We start from the raw sequence: 20,798 nt of genomic DNA on the forward strand, positions 1-20,798 counted from the left end.
TTTGAGTAAGCAGGCTGGTAGGTAGGAGGGCACCTACTTGGGTGGAGTGCTTAGCTAGTTTTGAACTAGCAGGAGAGGAAAGGAGAAAGAGCCATTGCTGACCACTCAACGATGCCATTTCTGGTTTCTGCTCAAACTGACCTCCGCACCCCGCACTCGGAAAGAACTGCTCTTCCCAATGGAGAACTTTTTACTGTGAGCTCCCAGTGTTTCGCATCACGTGATTTAAGCAGAGAATGGATCAAATGCTGATCATGGGTTCATTTGCTTCAAGAGAAATGCCTGTGTCATTTGTTTTCAGCTGGGGAAAATGGTACATCTTTTCAAGCTTTAGTCGTAAATCTACATTTCAGTCCAATTTTCTCCGTTGAAGGGTTCTAACCTATGAGTTTTTAGCCACCTGACCATGGCAACCTTGTGGAGAGTGGAAGGCTGCACTTTCAGCTCCATCTTCACATTACCGTTGCTGCTGTAATCATCTTAGAACCGCTTCGGCATACACGACAGAATTACAGACGGTAGGAGGGAGCGGGCAGTCACACCAATGCAATGCCAGCTTCAAATGGATTACCACAGTAGAGCAGATCAAAGAATGTCATAAAGAGTAATTAGACATACCCACCAAGGGAAAAAGACTCTTATCTACTCTGTCATTTACAATCATGATTTTGTATTTCTCTAACAGGTCCCCCCTCGGCTGCCTCTGCTTCAGGAGAAACAGGCCCAACATCACCAATCTCTCCTCTTAAGTAAAACACTCCATCCCATTCAACAACCTTTTGAATCTTCTCTACCCTCTTCAGCGCCATCTTGCCCTGCCCATAGCGTGGCGAGCAACAGCACATTGTGCTCCAAGAGTGGGCCAAATAATGCTTTATAAAGTTGAAACATAATGCTCTAGTATTCTGTGCCACAGCTAATGAGGGCAAGTGTCCCATGCACCCCTTGGCACAATTGGCAGGGGAAAAAAAATATTTTTTTTGATGCAGCCACAGTGGGATGCCACACGCTACAGATAGCAGTCTGCTTCTGTGTTAACAACCTCTATTGTCCAATCTGTGCTCAGATTCCACCTCAACATTGACTGTCCCAGTTCTTTATGTCTGATCTGTCCGGTGTCCAACCTGTCACGCCCCACGACCCTGCAACGGCCTGGCTTCTGGCATGTCGAGCTGTACGTACAGAGCTCCTGGGAAAGTAACGTGTGTGACCAAAGCACATCGGCAGCCATTACACTCACCATCCACGTGATTGCTCACAACATGTGGCTGCACTCTCAGCTCAGGGTTTGGACTTCAGATCCCATTCCTGAGAGCTCAGCAAGAAAATCGCAGCTGACGCTCCCAGCACAGAACTGATGGAGCGCATTCAAGGTTTGTCCTTGGCTGCGTGTGTTGGGTGTGCCGCAGTTCCAAAATTTGGCGCTGTGGAGAATTTTGAAAGCATCCAAACCTCTTCCTCCTTTGCTACCTCACCACCCCACCCCACCTCACACCTCACCCAACTCGCAAACTTGCATTGATTTGAAAAAGATATTAAAGGTTGAAGGACTTGCACAGTTCAGTTCAATAACCTCATGAGATAGATAGATAGATAGATATACTTTATTGATCCTGAGGGAAATTGGGTTTTGTTGCAGCCACACCAACCAAGAATAGAGCATAAATATAGCAATACAAAAACCACAAACAATCAAACAACAAAATGCAAACTATGTCAGATGGAAAATAAGTCCAGGACCAGTCTACTGGCTCAGGGTATCTGACCCTCCACGGGAGGAGCTGCACTTTCGATGGCCACAGGCAGGAACGACCTCCCATGACGCCAGTGTTGTATCTCAGTGGAATGTGGCCGAAGTCCAACAGTAAAAAGTTCAATATCCAGTCTGCAAACACGTTCCTCGATCATAATATGGCCCGGATTGCACCATCCGTTGTTAACCAGATCAGTAAGCACCCAACTCCTTTATGCTTACCGCTCTCAGTGCACTTCCGGTCAGCCGGAACGGTATTACCCACCGAACTCCTCTTCTCCAAAAGTCTCTGTTCTCTTTCCTCGGCTTTGTGATCCTCCTCTGTGTGTTTTCCTCCGGATTTCAGCAGGGGTGGCCACCGCTCTGTTCGCTAAGCCGGCTGGCAATAACCCATTATTGCTGAGGTTAACACTAGCAGAGCACAGAATAACTGACAATAGTGATTGACACCATGCACATGCTACGGTATCGTGTGATTAGTGTGTGCAAGCATGGAGAAATTGCTCTGCAATCGTCCTTTTGATCAGATGTTTAGCCAATCTTCCCATGTATCCTCTCAGCCGAATGCAAAAGATCCTGGGCCACTTTGAAGGAAGGCAGGGAATCTCTTCCTGGAATCTTGGCTAATAGCTACTTTGTCACCAACATCACTATCTTGTCATGATAGTTTCACGGTCTGTGGGAGCTTGCTGTGTGCAATAGTGAATAGATTTTAAAAGGGGATATGAAGTGCTTTTGGGATGGCAGGGTGGAGATACGTCTCTACCAAAGGCGATATAAGGTGCTCCTTCCCTCCACTAGCCTGCAGGTCACCCTTGGGCAAGGTGTAGCTCCTGCTTAACCCACCCCCCCACCCCTGATCAGGGTCACGTGAAGCCATGGGACCATGGTTATGCGACCACTGATGCCAGGGAGATAATCTCTGAAGAGTATTGATAATGGCTGGGGTCACCCATCTAGTAGAGACACCGCCCAGAAACAAGGCAATGACAAACCACTTCGGTAGAAAAATTTGCCAAGAACAATCATGAGACCATGATCGCCTACGTTATAGACACGGAACATAATGATGATGATGAAGTGCTTTGGGGTGTTGTGAAGTCAGGAAAGGTGCACAAAATGTGGATTCTTTCTTTTATTTAATGTAGAGGTACAGCACGGAACAAGTCCTTTGACCGCATGAGCTGTCCTACCCAGAAACCCACTTATTTAACCCTAGCCTAATCACAGCATAATTCACAATGACCAATTAACCTACTAACCAGCACGCTTTTGGACTCCGGGAGGAAACCCACGCAGTCACAGGAAGGATGTAAATTCCTTACAGACGGCACCGAAATTGAACTCCGAATCCCGACGCCCAGAGCTGTGTTAGCGTTGCACTATCTGCTATGCTAGTGTTCCCTTCTCTCTGTGTTGCACTGGTTTGTATCCTGGAGGCCATATGCAAAATAACATCTCCTCCAATGTCTAAGTGAGCAGGGATGAGGGATGGAGGACCTTCTCCTAAGAGTTCGCCTACCTGATTGGTGGCATCAAGTCTTGTTTCCTGCTGATAGTAGACCAAGCCTGGTGTCACCATGAAGGCAGAAGTTTGTTTGGACAGTGTTGGTGTCTCTGAATATGCTTATGTAAGAGGTGCAAGTAACATCAAGAGACTAATTGCAGCATTATCCACCAATAGCAATAGGGATCCCAGTGAGAAGACATGTTTAAGTCAATGGGATGTAAATGACAGAGCACAGACATACTCTTGGCAATATTTGGAGTTCGCAAGAGACTCTGCAACACACACAAAATGCTGGAGGAACTCAGCAGGCCAGGCAGCATCTATGGAGAGGAATAAAGAGCCGATGTTTCGGGCCGAGACCCTTCATCAAGACTGGAAAGGAAGGGGGCAGAAGCCAGAATAAGAAGGTTGGGGGAGAGGAAGGAGTACAAGATGGCAGGTGATAGGTGAGACCAGGTGAGGGGGAAGGTGGGTTTGTGGGTGAGTGGGGGAGTGGGGATAAACTAAGAAGCTGGGAGGTGATTGGTGGAAGAGATAAAGGGGATGAAGAAAAATGCTTGGGGGTCCTCTGGTGATGTGCTGTGAATGGGCGCGAGTTGAGAGAGTGATAGGACTGTCAATTTTTGGTGGGGAAAGAGAGATGTAGTAAGAACTTGTGCAAGTGGATGAGAAGGATATTCAATGAACCTGGTCTTCTTTCCTTATATTGTTTCTCATCTCAATCTATCAAAATAATAATTATTACTCAGCATTTATAATTAATCACAAACAGTGTTGTTTTTATAAAACATTTCTGATGATGTTAACCAGGCAATAATGAATTATTCAGAGCTGAACTGTGTGGGTCCTGCAATCCTCAAATCAATGCAGGTTAGCGAGGTGGGGGAGTGTGGGTGCAGTGGAAACAGAGGAGGAGGTCTGGATGCTGAATTAAATGGATTAACTTGTTTCTTTTATAAGTAATAGGTCTGTCCCACTCTTGAGCTCTTTGGGGGTCCCTTGTGGTTGAAAGACACAGCTCTGAGAAATACTCTGGAGTTGAATCAGGCAACAGAACCATCAGCAGGCAGCATGCCCATCCGAGAGGTAAGAAACAGAGTTTAATTCTCCCCTCCCCAATCAATCGGAGAATTAATTTACCAACTGCAGGTAATTTCTAGATGGCTCGACATGGGATTCTGAATTATTTTGTTTGAGTGTGCTTAAACAAGTGGTTTGAAGTGTTCACTGTCTGCAGATTACAGCTTTAAACTTGTATTTTCGAACTGACTAGCGATGTGCCTTAGCGTGGCAAATAGTGTGGAGAGACAGTGACAGATGGAGCAAACAAGTAAAGATTCATCAAAAGCGAACGAAAATTAGCCACTGCTGCATGAAGTCAATTGATGGATAAACACAAGCAGATAGGTTTACTTCTGAAAGAGGAGGCAAGGATAGAAAACTGCAAGGTGGTATAAACAGACAGACAATGGATGGACGTTAAAATGTGAAGTGTAACTATAAATTAAGATGGTGTACAAGGTTATTAAAGAAATGGATATATGGAAATAATTTAGTGGCAGAAAGAAGTACAAGTGATTGATAGGTTGATGGTGGAAATACAATGTTCATAAGTCCATGCATTGGTAGATATGGGTTTTTATACAGTATAAATTACTAAGTCTGTAATCACATCCATCTGTGCTGTGACAAAACAACATGGCTTTGTGTGGGATCGAATAGATGTTATATGCAGTGTTCCCTCCTGTGGGCAGATGCTGTAAATGAATTAACTGATCTGGCCAGCTTAACAGAATTGCTGTGTAATTACTGAAAGAGATGTCCTAGTGATGGAGAAGCCAGTATTCATTTTCAAGTTGTTGGATGAGTGCAGATGTTGTGTAAATGGTGCCCGTTCTCCTGTACAAATGCTGTTCAGGTGGTGCTTGGCTCCTGTCAGACAGCTCTGGAGGCTTTCCTTTTCACTGTTCATGCCCAGCCCCGTCATTGCAGCTGAACGGAGTCACGGCTACTTTCCTCACACAGGGTAAGTTATAGTGTTTGGGGGCTTCGTCGTCTGTAGTGAGTCTTCAGGAGACAGTGCCTCAAGAAAGTGGCATCCATCGTTAAGGACCCTCACCATCCAGGACATGCCCTCTTCTCATTACTACCCCTGAGGAGGAGGTACAGGAGCCCGAAGACGATTTGGGAATCTTCTGCCATCAGATTTCTGAATGGTCCATGAACTCATGGTCACTACGTCACTATTTTGCCTGTTTTGCAATATTTATTTATTTATTATATATTTCTTATTGTAATGTATAGTTTTTTTTATCTATTCCACTGTACTGCTGCTGCAAAACAACAAATTTCATGACATATGTGAGTGATATGTTCTGATTCTGATTGTGGAGAATCTATTAATTCTCTGTGGATACCTCCGGTGAAATGACTCTGTGTTACGTGAATAATGTTGTTCAACTTGTCTGGTGAAAAATAGAGTTTAAAAAAATCGAGTCTCGATTCAGTCCCTCGGGTCTATGTCACCTCCTTACAGTCAGTCTCTTCAAGCCCACACACTGCCCTTTCCCTGCAGCCCTGCAGACCATTTCCCCTCAACTACCCATCCAATCCCTTTCAAAAGCCTTGATTGATTCTACTTCCACAGGTCGTGAGTTACGGGATATAAGCCCTCTCTGTAAAAGGCCTTTCTTGTGTCCTCTCTATAGAGTCATAGAGAAGTGCAGCACACAAACCGGCCCCTCGGCCCATCTAGTCCATGCCAAAACAATTTGAACTGCCTAACCACATTGACCACAGCCCTCCATACCCCTACTATCCATGTACCCATCCAAATTTCTCTTAACTGTTGAAATCAAGCTCACGTGCGCCACTTGTGCTGGCGGCTCATTCCACACCCTGAGCGAAGAAGTTTCCCCTCATGTTCCCTTAAACTTTTCACCTTTCACCCTTTAGCCATGAACCCTGGTTGTTGTCCCACCCTACCTCAGTGGAAAAGCCTGCTTGCATCTACCCTATCTATACCCCTCATATGTCTATTGCCCTTCACCTTGAATCTCCAACTCTAACCCTGGAACCATACATTAATGAGAGCAGCTTCTCTCTGTGTACCCAGTCTAAACCTGTCTGTGGAGAGCAGGATAGAAAGAAGATGGGGCAAAATGAAGCAACAATATCACGTCCCATGAATGGGTAAACAAAAACACCAGTCTGAGGGATATTTCAGTATGGAAATCCATGGAAAACAGCTGGAGTCTTTGGGAAATTCATACAGAACAAACAAAATGCTTAAGGAACTCAACGGGGGAAAGAAACAGTCGACATTTCGGGCCAAGGCCCTTCATCGGGACTGGAAAGGGAGAGGGCAGAACAGGGAATCACAAGGCAGCACTGGGTTCTTCTAGTAACACCTGCAGACTCCACCTGAGACATATAAATGCACATTTGGTGAAGAAGTCTGTTCTCACCAGAAACCAAGTCATTCTTTTGGGAAAGTATGATGCTTTCTGGGAATGACAGAGGTTGGGTTTGACTTGTGAGTGAGTAGGTGGGGCAAACTAGTGTTGGGGCAGAAGTGTTCTATATGATGTTAGCAAAGAGTGCGAAAGCCATCAGGATGGATGTTAAGGGAACTGAGGAAAAGGGACAGAGAAGATCATCTGACCTCTGTTTGCTTTTAAATGAGAAGCTGGATTAGAATGAGAGGCAAACTTGATGAGATGAGGTGAGGCAGACTCTGTGGAGTTTAAATACAGGCAGAGACCAAATCGGCCTGATTTGCAATAATCCATTAGGTAGGAATTGTCCAACCAGTACATGTGACTATCCCATAAATGAAGATTGCAAGGAAACAAAATCTAAAAGCAGAGAAGGATTTCCATGGTGACATTGTCCGTGTTTGCCTTAGGAGCTGAGGAGTCGCAGGTTCTGGCGTTCAGTCTTAGCAGAGCTGCTCGGTTCACTGATCTTGGTTTCAGTTATCCTGGGAGCCTCTGCCCCTGGGCAGGAAGGTGGAGCTTCGGACCTGATGCAGGTGGCTGTGGCTGCTGGCTTTTCGGCACTCAGCCTGATCCACTGCTTTGGAGAAATCAGCGGGGCGCAGATGAACCCAGCTGTCACCCTTGCTTTCCTGTGCACCAGGAAGCTGGACTTCCTCCAGTTTGTGTTCTACCTTCTGGCGCAGTGCCTCGGCGCAGTGATTGGATCAGGGATCATCTACATGTCACTCCCGGCCAAGTCAACATCAAGACTTTTAGTCAACATGGTGAGTCCATTTTCCTTGCTAGTTCATTATGATGCTTTCTCTCTTGGTTTACAGTAAAGGTGCATTTTTCCAAAGTGGAGAATGGAGCCAAAACAAAACAAAAGTAAACGAATCACTTCACGGTGGACATTGGAAAGCTGGGGAATGGCACAGAGTTGCTGACAGGCATTCTCATAAAAACATGGGCACTGAACACTCTTGTAATCTTACTACCTCTATACATCGATAAAGAGACCTATGAAAACATCTAAAAACATGCATCTTGATATTCATCATTGGTTGCTAGTGCCAAATGATGTGTGCAGTAACATCAGAGCATTGTACTTTACCTCCAAAATTCATTCCAATGAAGCCAGTGAAATAAATTTTGAAGTTGGAGTAGAATGTATTTGATGTTACTGACACGGGCTGCTTAACAAGGTAAAGTCCTATGGTGTTACAGGAAAGATACTGGCATAGATAGTGGAATGGCTGACAGGCAGGAGACAGTGAGTGGGGAAAAAAGGGGGCCTTTTCTGGTTGGCTGCCAGTGACTAGTGATGTTCTGCAGGGGTCAGTATTGGGACCACTACTTTTCACATTGTTTGTCAATGATCTGGGTAATGGAACTGATGGCTTTGTGGCAAAGTTTGCAGCTGAGTAGGTTACATGGTCGACACAACATTGTGGGCCGAAGGGCCTGTAATGTGCTGTAGACTTCTGTGTTCTATGACATGAAGATAGGTGGAGATGTAGGTAGTGCTGAGGAAGCAATGTGATTGTAGCAGGACTTGGACAAATTGGAAGATCGGACAAAAAATTGGCAGATAGAATATAGTGTTGGAAAATGTATGATAATGCATTTTAGTAAAAGGAACAATAGTGCGGACTATTATCTAAATGGGGAGAAGGTTCAAACATCAGAGGTGCAGAGGGACTTAGGAGTCCTCATGCAAGACCCCCAGAAGGTTAACTTACAGGTCGAGTCTGTGGTAAAAGCAACAAATGCAATGTTGGCATTTATTTCAAGGGGAATAGAATATAAAAACAAGGAGATAATGCTGAGCCTTTAACACACTAGTCAGGCTGCACTTGGAGTATTATCAACAGTTTTGGGTCCCATAGCTCAGAAAGGATGTGTTGTCATAGGAGAGAATCCAGAGGAGGTTCACAAGGATGATTCTGGGACTGAAGGGGTTAACATATGAGGAGCGTTTGGCTGCTTTGGGCCTGTACTCACTGGAACTTAGAAGCATGTGGGGGGATCTCATTGAAACCTACCGAATGTTGAAAGGACTAGATAAGATGGATGTGGAGAGGATGTTTCCTGTGGTAGGGGAATCCAGAACTAAAGGGCACAGCCTCAAAATTGAAGGCCGTCCTTTTAGAACAGAGGTAAGGAGGAATTTTTTTTAGCCAGGGAGTAGTGAATCTGTGGAATGTTCTGCCACAGACTGCGATGGAGGCCAAGTCCGTGGGTATATTTAAGGTGGAAGTTGATCATTTCCTGATTGGTCAGGGCATCAAAGGGTATGGTGAGGAAGGCAGGTATATGGGGTTGAGTGGGATCCAGGATCAGCCATGATGGAATGGTGGAGCAGATTTGATGGGCTGAATGGCCTAATTCTGCTCCTATGTCTTATGGTCTTATGCGATGGAGTCCTAGGTGACAGTTTCAACATCCTTAAGCAGGCAACAATGAAGGACAGGGGCTACATTTCCAAGTTCAGGTGGAGTGTGTCTCAGAGGGGAACTTGCAGTGGATGTGTCCCCCTGTGCCTGAGGTTCTGGCCCTCCTTCATGGTAAAGATCATGGGCTTGGGAAGTGCTGCTGGAGTAACCATTTGCATGTTTCCAAGCAGATCAACAAAGATGGAAATGCAGGCCAAGCACTGGTGATGGAGATTTTTGCCACATTCCAGCTGGTTTTCACAATATTTGCTGTGGATGATCATCGACGCAGGGAAGTGGGAGAGCCTGGAAATTTGGCAATAGCCTTCAGCCTGACGACTGGAATCCTGGCATCGGTAAGAACCATAATTATCCGTTGCTTAATCAGCGGATTTATGGCACAGAGAGCCTCATGACATCAAACAACAATGCTTCCTTTACAGAAAGGGACTGAAATAATTTCTGGGTCGATCTATGTCTGGAAATTTGGCCAGGCATTTCTGTCTGCCAGTCGAACTTGCATGTGACAGGGCAGTGAGGAGAGATTGAAGACACCATTAGATGACACCATTAGACTTTGATAAACATTAGGGTTTGAAAGGTGACAATGTATGCTATTTTTAACAGCAGGGGCCTTCATTAGCATTAGCTCAGATTTGATGGGGAACAGTACTGGTTTATATTCCCACCGAGGATGTCTGAAACAGGGATTCCGACAGGCAATTCTGGACAGCTGATCAGGAAATGTGTGGCTGAGTTCCCACTCAGTCAAGTGCCACAATGGATGCGCTTCTGCCTGACCTCTCTGCTTTTGTCCTCTAGGGAAAGTTCTCAGGAGGCAGCCTGAATCCTGCGAGATCACTTGGACCAGCAGTAATCACTGGAATCTGGGAGCATCACTGGGTAACTCAGAGGCTTTCAATGACCAGTACACATGCAATATATCATCTGTAGATGCTTTCAGCGGTCCTCTTGGCCCGTACATCACAAGTGAACAATGATGTGTTTCAATGTAAAAGGAAAAGTTCTGTTCTTGTTTAAAACAATTTTGTGCAATGTCCCATGACAACTCTCTAGAGGTCGTAAAAAATAATATTCCTTTGTCTTTAATTCTGAAATATATTCAGCTCTGAAAAGTAGATTTCAGATGTTTATCTGGGGACGGTTGTGCATTCCTGTCTACTCACTGTATCCTTTCACTCTTTGCTTAAATAATCTATTTGTCAATGCCTTAAAAATATTCAATGACTCTGCTTCCTCCGCCTTTTGAGGAAGAGAGCTCGAGATTTGGGACCCATGGAGAGAGGAAAAACTCACAACTTTGCTTTCAATAGGCAACCCCTTTATTTTATACAGTGATTTTGATTTCTACAGATTTTCCGATAAGAACCATAGAACAGGAACAGGCAACAGCCCACTATGTCTGTGCCGAACATGATGCTGAATTAAACTAATCCCATCGGCCTGTACATGATACATATTCATCCATTCATGTACAAATCTACCAGACTCTTAAACATCTCTATTGTATCTGCCTCCACCACAACCCCTGGCAGCACATTCCAGCACGCACCATTCTCTGTGTAAAATAACTTGCCCCACACATCTCTTTCAAACCTTAGATACATGCCTTCAGAGGCACAACCTGCCCCTCACAAAGCCATGCTGGCTATCCCTAATCAGACTATGCTTCTCCAAATGCTCGTAAGTCCTGTCTCTAAAAATCCTCTCCAATAATATGCCCACCACTGATGTGAGACTCACTGGTCTATAATTCCCAGAACTAACCCCACTCCCTTTTTTGAACAAAGGAATAACATTTGCCACCCTCCAATCATCTGGAACTGCTCCTGTGGCCAGTGAGGACACAAAGATCATCTTCAAAGGTGCAACAATCTCTTTCCTCGCTTGCCGTAGTAACCTGGGGTATATGCTGTCTGGCCCAGTGTCTAGTTGGAAGATGTGCCTTGTGGTTTTGCTAGCAAGTGGGTACTCTACTACCAAGATTTGTTACTGGAACCTGGATGCATGGACTAAGAACTTAAAGAAATGTTCAGATGGCACATGGCATATTAAGAATTTTAATTCAATTTACAAAATCTGGAAATGATTCGTTAGTTTGAAACACAAGCAATTCTACAGATGCTGGAAATCTTGAACAACACACACAAAATTCTGGAGGAACTCGGCAGGTCAGGCAGTGTCTACGGAGGGGAATAAACAGTCGATATTTCAGGCCGAGACCCTTCATCAGTCCTGGTATGAAACTGTTGGTTTGCTGTTGAAAACCAAATAAGTTCACTTATGTTCCATTTAGGAAGGAAATCGTGGTGTCTTTAACCATTCTAGTGTATATATAACTCTAGACCTTAGAGTTCTCTGAAATGACTTGCATGATCTAGTTTCTAAGGGTAACTAGGAAAGGTGTCAACTATGCCTCTGAGTAGCAATTTTTCCTCTGAACCAGATGATCATGTGCTTAAACCCCGCTTGAGAAATTAGAGGACAAAATAGTCCAACACTCTCTGACAGCTGCACCATCAGAGCTGCTGTGTTTAGACGAGATGTTAAACAATAGTTTGCTCTCTTGAGTAAAAGATCCCAGGGTCTTACTTTAGAGAAGATCTAGGGGGTCCTCCCCAGAGTCTTAGCTAATGCTTATTCCTAAACCAAAAAGATTATTGGGTCATTATCACAAACACTGTGGATGTTGTTGAGTGCAAATTAGCCACTGTGTTTCAGGTTTACAAGAATGAATGCAATTGATTGTCTTTGGGACGTTCTTAGGTCACAAAAGGCGCTGAATGCAAAAATCTTTGCCAGCAATGTCCTAACCAGCAGGAAAGCAAGAGTGCAGCAAGCAAATAACCACAAATGCAAAGGTTCAGGAATGCAGAATCCAGAAGCCTAGGTGCTGCAAATGGAATGCATAAAAGCAGAGCAAGCGCTAGACTTTAAATCTACCGGCTTATGATGGGGCACATAAAGCACTCCTTCATTTTATGGGAGTAAAACATAACCTACTGTATCTATTTCTTTAGGATGCTTATTGAGCAAGAGAGGGTTTGTCTTCTTTCCTACCTGCCCCCATCCCATCCTACACTGCCCTCCATAAATGCATAAGTGCAGGAAAGCAAGATGCAGCAAGCAGACATCCAAGACTGGAAAACTGAGAAAGCAAAAATGCAGTAACACAATGCGCAGCGCATAAAAATTCTGCGGTTAACATCCAACAACATATCTTTGCACTCAGTTTCCCAAAGACCAAAAGGGGCTTGCACTTTGTTATGGTGAATTCAGGGCACAGCATCTTCCTGGGGCAAAGATCAGGAACTCAATGACGTTTATAGGCAGGGCAACCTGGGCTTAAATGAAGTTCTCCTACTCTTTATACCTAAACACTTCAGGCCGTTTGTAAATTCAGATGCAACACAAATAGATCTTGTCATGTTCTTGTTCTGTGTTGCTAACTGTACAGTGTACACGGTGGTTTCAGTCCCTGACCTCAGCCCCTATTGCTAACTGATAACAGTGGAGTGATGCTCAACAGAGTGAGGCTGCAAACCAGGGGTTCCCAGCCTTTTTATATGCCAATGAGCCATTCCATTAACTAGGTTGGGAAGCCCTGCTGTACATTGATTAAAGTTTATTTCAAAAGTCAATTGAGAAACAGCCTTTGCCACTCAAAGGGTAAAAACACTCCTGATGGAGTATTGGACTATCATATCATCAATTTGGCAGGTTAAACCAAAGATCAGGAATAATTAGCAAATGTTAGCATTGTGCTAGAGGGGCCTTCCAGCATTTGCTAGCTGGCTTCATCTGCAACGACAGTTACTTTGGCGAGAGAATGGAAAGATGTCTCAGTTCCCGTTGTGACTGTTTATGAAGTGAGCACAATTTTAAAAGCTTGCTGTAGTCAGAAGGAATTTTGTTCACAGCTCAGCAATGGTGGAAGTTTCCTACTTCCCCTCTGCCACCAAATTTTAATTCCACCACATTAAGGCAGTATGACAGTGGCTTTTTTGCAAGTAATCTGTGAAAACTATCATTTTATTGACACTTAAAGGTGGCAATGTTTATTACATATTCAAAGAAGTGATATCCTTTGAAAGCTGAATCTTTTCAACCAAAATTGGTGGCGGGGTGGGTAGTGTTGAGGAAACAGGTAGGCTGCAGAAGGATTTAGACAGATTAGGAGAATGGGCAAGAAAGTGGCAAATGAAATACAATGTTGGAAAATGCACGGTCATGCACTTTGGTAGTAGAAATAAATGTGCAGCCTATTTTCCAAATGGCAAGAAAATCCAAAAATCTGAGATGCAGAGGGACTTGGGAGTCCTTGTGCAGAACACCCTAAAGGTTAACTTGCAGGTCGATTCAGTGTGAGGAAGGCAAATGCCATGTTAGCATTCGTTTCAAGAGGTCTAGATTACAAGATCAGGGATGAGATGCTGAGGCTTTATAAGGCACTGGTGAGGCCTCACCTTGAGTATTGTGAACAGTTTTGGGCCCCTCATCTAAGAAAAGATGTGGTGGCATTGGAGAGGGTTCAGAGGAGGTTCACAAGGATGATTCCAGGAATGAAAGGGTTATCATATGAGGAACGTTTGATGGCTCTGGGCCTGTACTCGCTAGAATTCAGAAGGATGAGGGGGGAATCTCATTGAAACCTTTCGAATGTTGAAAGGCCTAGACAGAGTAGATGTGGAAAGAATGTTTCCCATGGTGGGGGAGTCTAGGACAAGAGGGCACAGCCTCAGAATAGCAGGGCGTCCATTAAACAGAGATGCAGAGAAATCTCTTTAGCCAGAGGGTGGTGAATTTGTGGAATTTGTTGCCACTTGCATCTGTGGAGATCAGGTCATTGGGTGTATTTAAGGCAGAGATTGATAGGTTCTTAATTTGACATGGCATCAAAGGTTATGGGAAGATGGCCGGGGAGTGGGGCTGAGGAGGGAACAAAAGGATCGGCCATGATTGAATGGAGGAGTAGACTCGATGGGCCAAATGGGCTAATTCTGTTCCTATGTCTTATGGTCTTATGGTCTTAAATGCACTGTAATAGTCACCTAGCTTCTTCAGGCTCTATCACCAAGAAGGACAAGGACATCATGTACACCACAACACCACCACTGCAGGTTCCCCTCCAAGTTTCAAACTATCCTGATTTGGAAATCTCTCAACTGTGCCTGGAATCGAAGGAGGTAGGGGAGGTCCATAATGAATACTTTGCTTCAGTATTCACCAGTGAGAGGAACTTGATGGATCCGAGAACAGCGTAGAATAGGTGTGGGTAGTGTAGGAGGTTGTCGTAGGTTACAACGGGACAGTGATAACTTGCAGACCTGGGCTGAGAAGTGGCAGATAGAGTTCAATCCAGAAAAATGAGAATTGATTCACTTTGGAAGGTCCAACTTGAAGGCAGAATGACAGAATTCTTAACAGTGCGGAGGAGCAAAGGGGTCTTGGGATTTACATACATAGATCCTTCAAAGATCAGCACATAGGATGGTTAACAAGGTGTATGGTGTGTCGGGGAATTGAGTTCAAGAGCCACGAGGTAATGTTGTGGCAAATTTAGGGGGGAATGTCAGAGGCAGGTTTTTACAGAGAGAGTGGTGGGTTTGTGGAACCCTCTGCCGTGGGTGGTGGTAGAAGTAGATACATTAGAGACATTTAAGAGACTCTTAGATAGGCACAATGGATGAAAGTAAAATGGAGGACTATGTGGGAGGGAAGGTTTAGATTGATCTTGGAGTAGGTGGGTTATAAGGTCAGCGCAATATAGTGGGCCAAAGAGCCTGTATTGTGCTGAAAAAAAGAGGGAAAAAAGTCATCATTCTTTCATTATCACTTCATCTAAATCCCAGAACACGCGCCCAGCAGATTCAAGAAGGCCGCAGCTGTCCACCACCTTCCCAGGGAGAATTTAAACAATGAGCATTGGCCTTGCCAGGTGATGCCCAGATTCAGTAAAAATGAACAAGTAAAAAACACAAAGTTGTGGAATAAGTTACCAGGCAACTCCATTCAAGAAGATACTCTGGGCTTTTGGGAAGAGGTGTGACTGAGGGAAATGGTGACCAGCCAACAGGACTGGTGTCAGGCATTGATGGCCTATCATACAACAATGATCATTGCTGAATAGCAGTAAGCAACTCATCCAAAGGGTTTTTTAAAATGTCATTTCCCTCACTTCAGTTTTCAATTCCTAGTCTGAGGAGGATCTGCCAAAGAAATAACAAATGTTCTGCAGAATTTTCCATTGCATTACTTCCCTTAAATATTTATGTATTGAAAAATTTCATTCGCATTTCAAAAATACACTGCAGTCGCCTTTTGATGCTTTAAAATTTAAGACATTTTTTTATGCCTGCAGTATTTACATTTAGAGGTTGGAACAAGTATTTTTGTTAACCCCTCCATCCCCAAATGTTTCCATTGGTGAGTGCACTGGTTCGTGTGATACAGCTCCATACAGGATAGAAAGCTGTATCAAATCCCCCAGTATTCACTGACTTCCTCAATTGCACCAAGCCAACAGTTGGGGAGCTATAATTAGCATTAGTCTTATTTCCTCCTGTGGTGAGATTTCAAGCCCAGTCATTAAGAAAAGTGCCAAGCATAAGGCAAGTTCCACTAAGAGAGAAAGCAGATTCACCATGGCTTTTGGTCCTGCCCTGTCTATACTGTTGGGTTATGGAAGGAGGTTTGAAGGACCTGGGAACAAACGAACACCACTGCGACATTCCCACAACACAGGTTAACTTCGATAATGTGAAGTGTGTGCTTTTAGAGTCCAAGTCTCCACACTAGCACTGGATTGGTGTTATATGTATTTGATTGGTAACAGGAGCTTTGTAACAAGTGACAGGTACCAGTCTAGAATTCAAACCTTTATGGAGATTATCGGGTGTCTATTGCATTGATGTGCCATCACATATGATACTGAATGCTAATAGGAGCTTTCTACCATTGTTCTTGCAGGTGTACTGGATTGGCCCCATTCTTGGTGCTGTTCTCGGTGGTATTTCTTACGAGTTCTGTTTTGCCTCCAGTGCCTCCCAAGAGAAGCTCATTGCCTGTATCACCTGCAAAGATATTGAGATTGTGGAAACGGCCAGTGTGTCACGTTCATCATTGCTGACGGTCACCCAGTCCGCAATGCGAGTGAAACCAACTGCAAAAGTGCAGGACCACAGTTAAAATTAACATGATACACCTGTCTTCTCACTTATGTTAGTAGCCTGACTTTAAAGGGATTGTTTTTGTGACTCTGTGCTAGACATGTGGTTGGCCACAAATATTAGTTTATGAAGATATATTAGAGTTAGCACCTGTGACGTTCCATAGATGAGAGCACTAGCTAGTGTATTACTAATTTATACAGACCAGAAAGTTGTAAACCAAATACTCTGACAAGTGCTGATTTAGATAATCTCACCAGATCAGCAGGTGGGGAATAATGTTAGTGTCAGGGTTTAGGGAAGACATAAGAGATGATGGCACAGTAGTTAAATTGTTAAGGTCATTATGCAGAAGCCTAAAATACTGATCCAAAGACGTGAGTTCAATTTCCACTATCATGGTAATTGAATTAATTGCTAATGTCAACAATAATGGCACAAACCCCATTTTGTTTGCTGGTGTCTTTTGTAAAAGAAGATCTGCCTTACCTGGTCTTGCCTAGAAAGTAACATCTACATCCCGTGAATGTTTATGTTTTCAAAAATCAGCTAGGCTCCTGTTGCTGTTCACTGATCTATCGAAAGTACAATCATGAGCAGATATATTACTCATGAAGTGCTGTTTCAGGTTTTGGCTGAGGATGGAAAGAGGTAGCTGGTCGGGCGTTGGAGACAATGACCAGTGAAAGGTCCTGACCTAGATGTGGAATACCAGCAGCTTATTGCTGGGGTGAAGGGGAAGGAAGTAACCGGGAGTGAAACCATATCGCAGCCTATGTGGGAGATCCAGCCTCTAACCTGCTGTTGGTAGCCACAGTATTTCAACAGTTGGTGCTGTTGAATATCAAGGATAAAGCGTCAACTCTTTTTTATTGGAGATAGTCAGTGCCTGGCATTTGCAGACTATCTAGGGAGAATCTTACTGGTGCTAAGAAGATGCTGCATTGTCGGAGGAAATATCAAACCTAGCCTGCACTCTTCGGTGCAGAAAGCAGAATACTGTGCCCAATTTGGAAAAAAAATTCAGTTACTCCTCGCATTAACATAGAACATTATAGCACAGTACAAGCCCTTTAGCCCACAATGTTGTGCCAACTTGTTCATCTATTCTAAGATCAATCTACCCTTCCCACCTACATAAACATCCATGTACCTGTCTAAGAATTTCTTAAATGTCCCTAATGTAGAGGCAGGGCTGCCTCTACCACCACCCCTGGCAGTGTGTTCTATGCTCTCACCAATGTCTGTGTAAAAGTCTTACCTCTAATATCCCCCCTATACTTCCCTCCAATCACCTTAAAATTATAGCCTCTCAGATTACCCATTTCTACCTTTTTGAAAAAGTCTCCGGCTGTCCACACGATCAATGCCTCTTATCATCTTATACACCTCTATCAAGTCACCCCTCATCCTCCTTCACTCCAAAGAGAAAAGCCCTAGTTAGCTCAACCTATTCACATAAGATGCTCTCTAATCCAGGTAGCATCATAGTATATCTTCTCTGCACCCTCTCTAAAGCTTCCACATGCTTCCTATAATGAGGCAACCAGAACTGAACACAATACTCCAAGTGTGGTGTAACCAGGGTTTTATAGATCTGCAACATTACCTTGCGGTTCTTGAACTCAATCCCCTGACTAATGAAGGTCAACACACCATACACCTTCTTAACTTGTGTGGCAACTTTGAGGGATCTATGGATGTGGACCTCACGATCCCTCCGTTCCTTCACACTACTATGAATCCTGCCATTAACCCTGTATAACCACAAGAGATTCTGCAGATGCTAGAAGTCCAGAGTAACACACACAAAATGCTGGAGGAACTCAGCAGGTCAGGCAGCATCTATAGACATGAATAAATAGTCAACATTTTGGGCCAAGGTGCTTCATCAGGACTCATCAGAAGAATGAAGGCAGCAGGACAAGGGCAGCAAGGTATAGGGGAACACCACCACCTGTAAACTTCTCCCCAAGTTGCACACCATCCTAACTTGGAAGTATCACTGGTCCTTCACTGTCATTGGGTCCAAGCCTGGAACTCCCTCTCCAGAGATACCCAGATCCTGAAAATGACTAAATTTTTCAAATGTACTTTAGAGAATACCTGTTTTTTTTTTGGGAATGGTTAAACGTGGAAGAATGACCTGTCCTTCTTGGAACAAATACCATTTCATAAAGACTGGTATTTATTATAGTAATATCAAATGGTTGGGGTGATTTCCTTACCTTTTTCTAGGGTATGGGTCTGTTTGTGGACAATCACAGCTCTGCCAAAAAGATCAGAGATGTGCTGCCATTTGGACAGATTTTATCTAGTTTGCTGGTCAATTGCAGCCTTGTGTTTTCGAACTTGGGCATTAACTGTGAAGGGAGGATGCAAGGACATGGAGCAATTTAAGCAGGAGCACGAGAATCATAAACTGAGGCTTAAGTGTCAGGGAGCCAGTGTACATCAGGGAGCAGACCGTTGATTGAGTTAGGAGGCTGGGTATTGGGCCACGAGGAACTGCAGGAGAACAACCAAGGCTTCTTTTCTTTCTTTCCCTCATGTAGGAACTGCTTTACCTCTGGTGCTTGTCGACATTCAGTAGAGCAAGATCTGTTTTCATAGATCACAAATTCAGCATGTGGGTGGCGGCAGGTACAAATCACTTGCAAACTTGCCTCAGCTCAAAAGGTAATATCCATTAAAGTGCTGTCATCAGTTTCTAAGCATAATTCTTTGGCATTATTCAACATCCACTGTTTAATGAAAGGTAACAAGAAGGATAGACACTGGTACTTCATTGCTTCCAAACAGAACAAGACAGTCAAATAACATCTCTCAGTGTAGACCAGAACCATAGGCGACATCCAGTGTGATCCAAAGGAATGGAGAATCTTGTTATGGTAATCAGAAAATTCCCTCTATTTCTGAAAATGACAGTTTTCTTTGTTCAATATTTAAAACTGAAATCGTTAAGATTCCTTATTTCTGTCTTTATGATATCATTATAATTACTGAAACTATCTCTCAAACACTTTGAAAGTTCTGAGAAGTGACAAGCCACATTCAATTTGAATGAATATTATAGATGCTGATCACCTACTGTAAATGGGCTGTCAGGTGCTGAAGCTAACTGATACATTCCAAATTGTTTGTTCAGCTTTTACCATGTGACAATCCAACCAAAAGGGAGCAAAGGGCTAACATTATTTACTTAATGCAACATAGAAGGAGTCCATTTGTCCCATTAGGTCCATGGTGTCTCCTGTTAATCTCCTTTTCCCTCTCATTATTTTCTCAACAGCCCTCCAGCTTATTCTCTCTCACATGCCCATTAACCTCTTCTTTTGGTCATTACCCTAAGGGATAACTTACACTGTCTGATTATATAAGATTGTATATCGTTTGTTCATTATGTGCCACGTCATATGACGTGGGCGATCATGATCTTTCCATGACCATGATTGTTCTTGGCAAATTTTTCGACAGAAGTCGTTTGCCATTGCCTTCTTCTGGGCAGCGTCCTTACAAGATAATGACCCCAGTCATTATCAATACTCTTCAGAGATTGTCTGCCTGGCATCAGTAGTCGCATAACCAGGACTTGTGACACACATTACCTGTTCATACGACCATCCACCACCCGCTCCCATGGTTTCACGTGACTGATCAGGAGCTAAGCAGGTGCTACACCTTACCTGCAGGCTGGCAGAGGGGAGGGGCACCTTACACCTCCTTTGGTAGAGGCGCATCTCCACCCTGCCACCTACCTTAAATACCAGGGACTCAAAAAAGTTTTCAATATTATATTCAATGAGTTGACATGGGAATTTTCACAGTGTTTGACAAAAACTTAAGTTAAATGGGACTGAACCTTTAAAAGAGATAATAGCTCCTCTTGCATTTGTCTAGCTCTTTTCAGAACCTTCAAACATTTAGTAGTACTTTACAGCTGTGTATGTAGTGTTTTTGAAAGGCAGTCATTGTTATAAAAATCACACTGTTTCTGCATTGCAAGCTCCCACATGCATCATTGACCAGGTAGTCTTGCTTTTACTTTATTTACTTACGGTGTCAGACTTGGAAGGTGGGCTGCCTTCATCAATTTCTGCAACCCGTGTGTTGAAAGTATTCCCACAGTGCTAATGGGTAAAAAGGTTTTGAGTTTGAAACCTGTTATAATTTTCTGAGCCCTGTCAGTACTTGACTTGGAAGGAAATCTAAGGGGGTGGTGTCCCTATGCACCTGAAGCTCCTGTCTTTGGTGGTAGAGGTCAAGGATTGAGCAGACAGTGTAGCAGCAGTCTTAACAAGTAACTGCAGTGCTTCTCTGGAGACACTCTTCTAATAAAGTTCATGAACACCGAGATAACTTTAACTCCTTTCAACTGTCCTTTGCAATTTCATCTCAGAATAAATGCTGCCCTCTGTGTTTGAATGTGAT

General features: G+C 43.8%; 1 protein-coding gene across 1 annotated transcript; it reads left to right on the forward strand.

Moving 5' to 3' along the window:
- The first annotated feature begins 4,334 nt into the window (after positions 1–4,334).
- LOC140191542 (aquaporin-4) lies at positions 4,335–16,386 on the forward strand. Its single transcript, XM_072249005.1, has 5 exons — positions 4,335–4,349; positions 7,171–7,527; positions 9,369–9,533; positions 10,000–10,080; positions 16,168–16,386. Exons 1-5 carry the CDS (start codon positions 4,335–4,337, stop codon positions 16,384–16,386), a joined length of 837 nt encoding a protein of 278 aa, XP_072105106.1.
- Positions 16,387–20,798: the final 4,412 nt, after the last annotated feature.

The sequence above is a fragment of the Mobula birostris genome, chromosome X, assembly GCF_030028105.1.
Source record: "Mobula birostris isolate sMobBir1 chromosome X, sMobBir1.hap1, whole genome shotgun sequence".
NCBI lineage: Eukaryota > Metazoa > Chordata > Chondrichthyes > Myliobatiformes > Myliobatidae > Mobula > Mobula birostris.

Coding starts and splice junctions, on each gene's coding strand:
- LOC140191542 (XM_072249005.1), top strand. Junction 9,534..9,999: donor CGACTGGAATCCTGGCATCG/GTAAGAACCATA, acceptor TTTGTCCTCTAG/GGAAAGTTCTCAGGAGGCAG. Junction 10,081..16,167: donor GAATCTGGGAGCATCACTGG/GTAACTCAGAGG, acceptor TTGTTCTTGCAG/GTGTACTGGATTGGCCCCAT.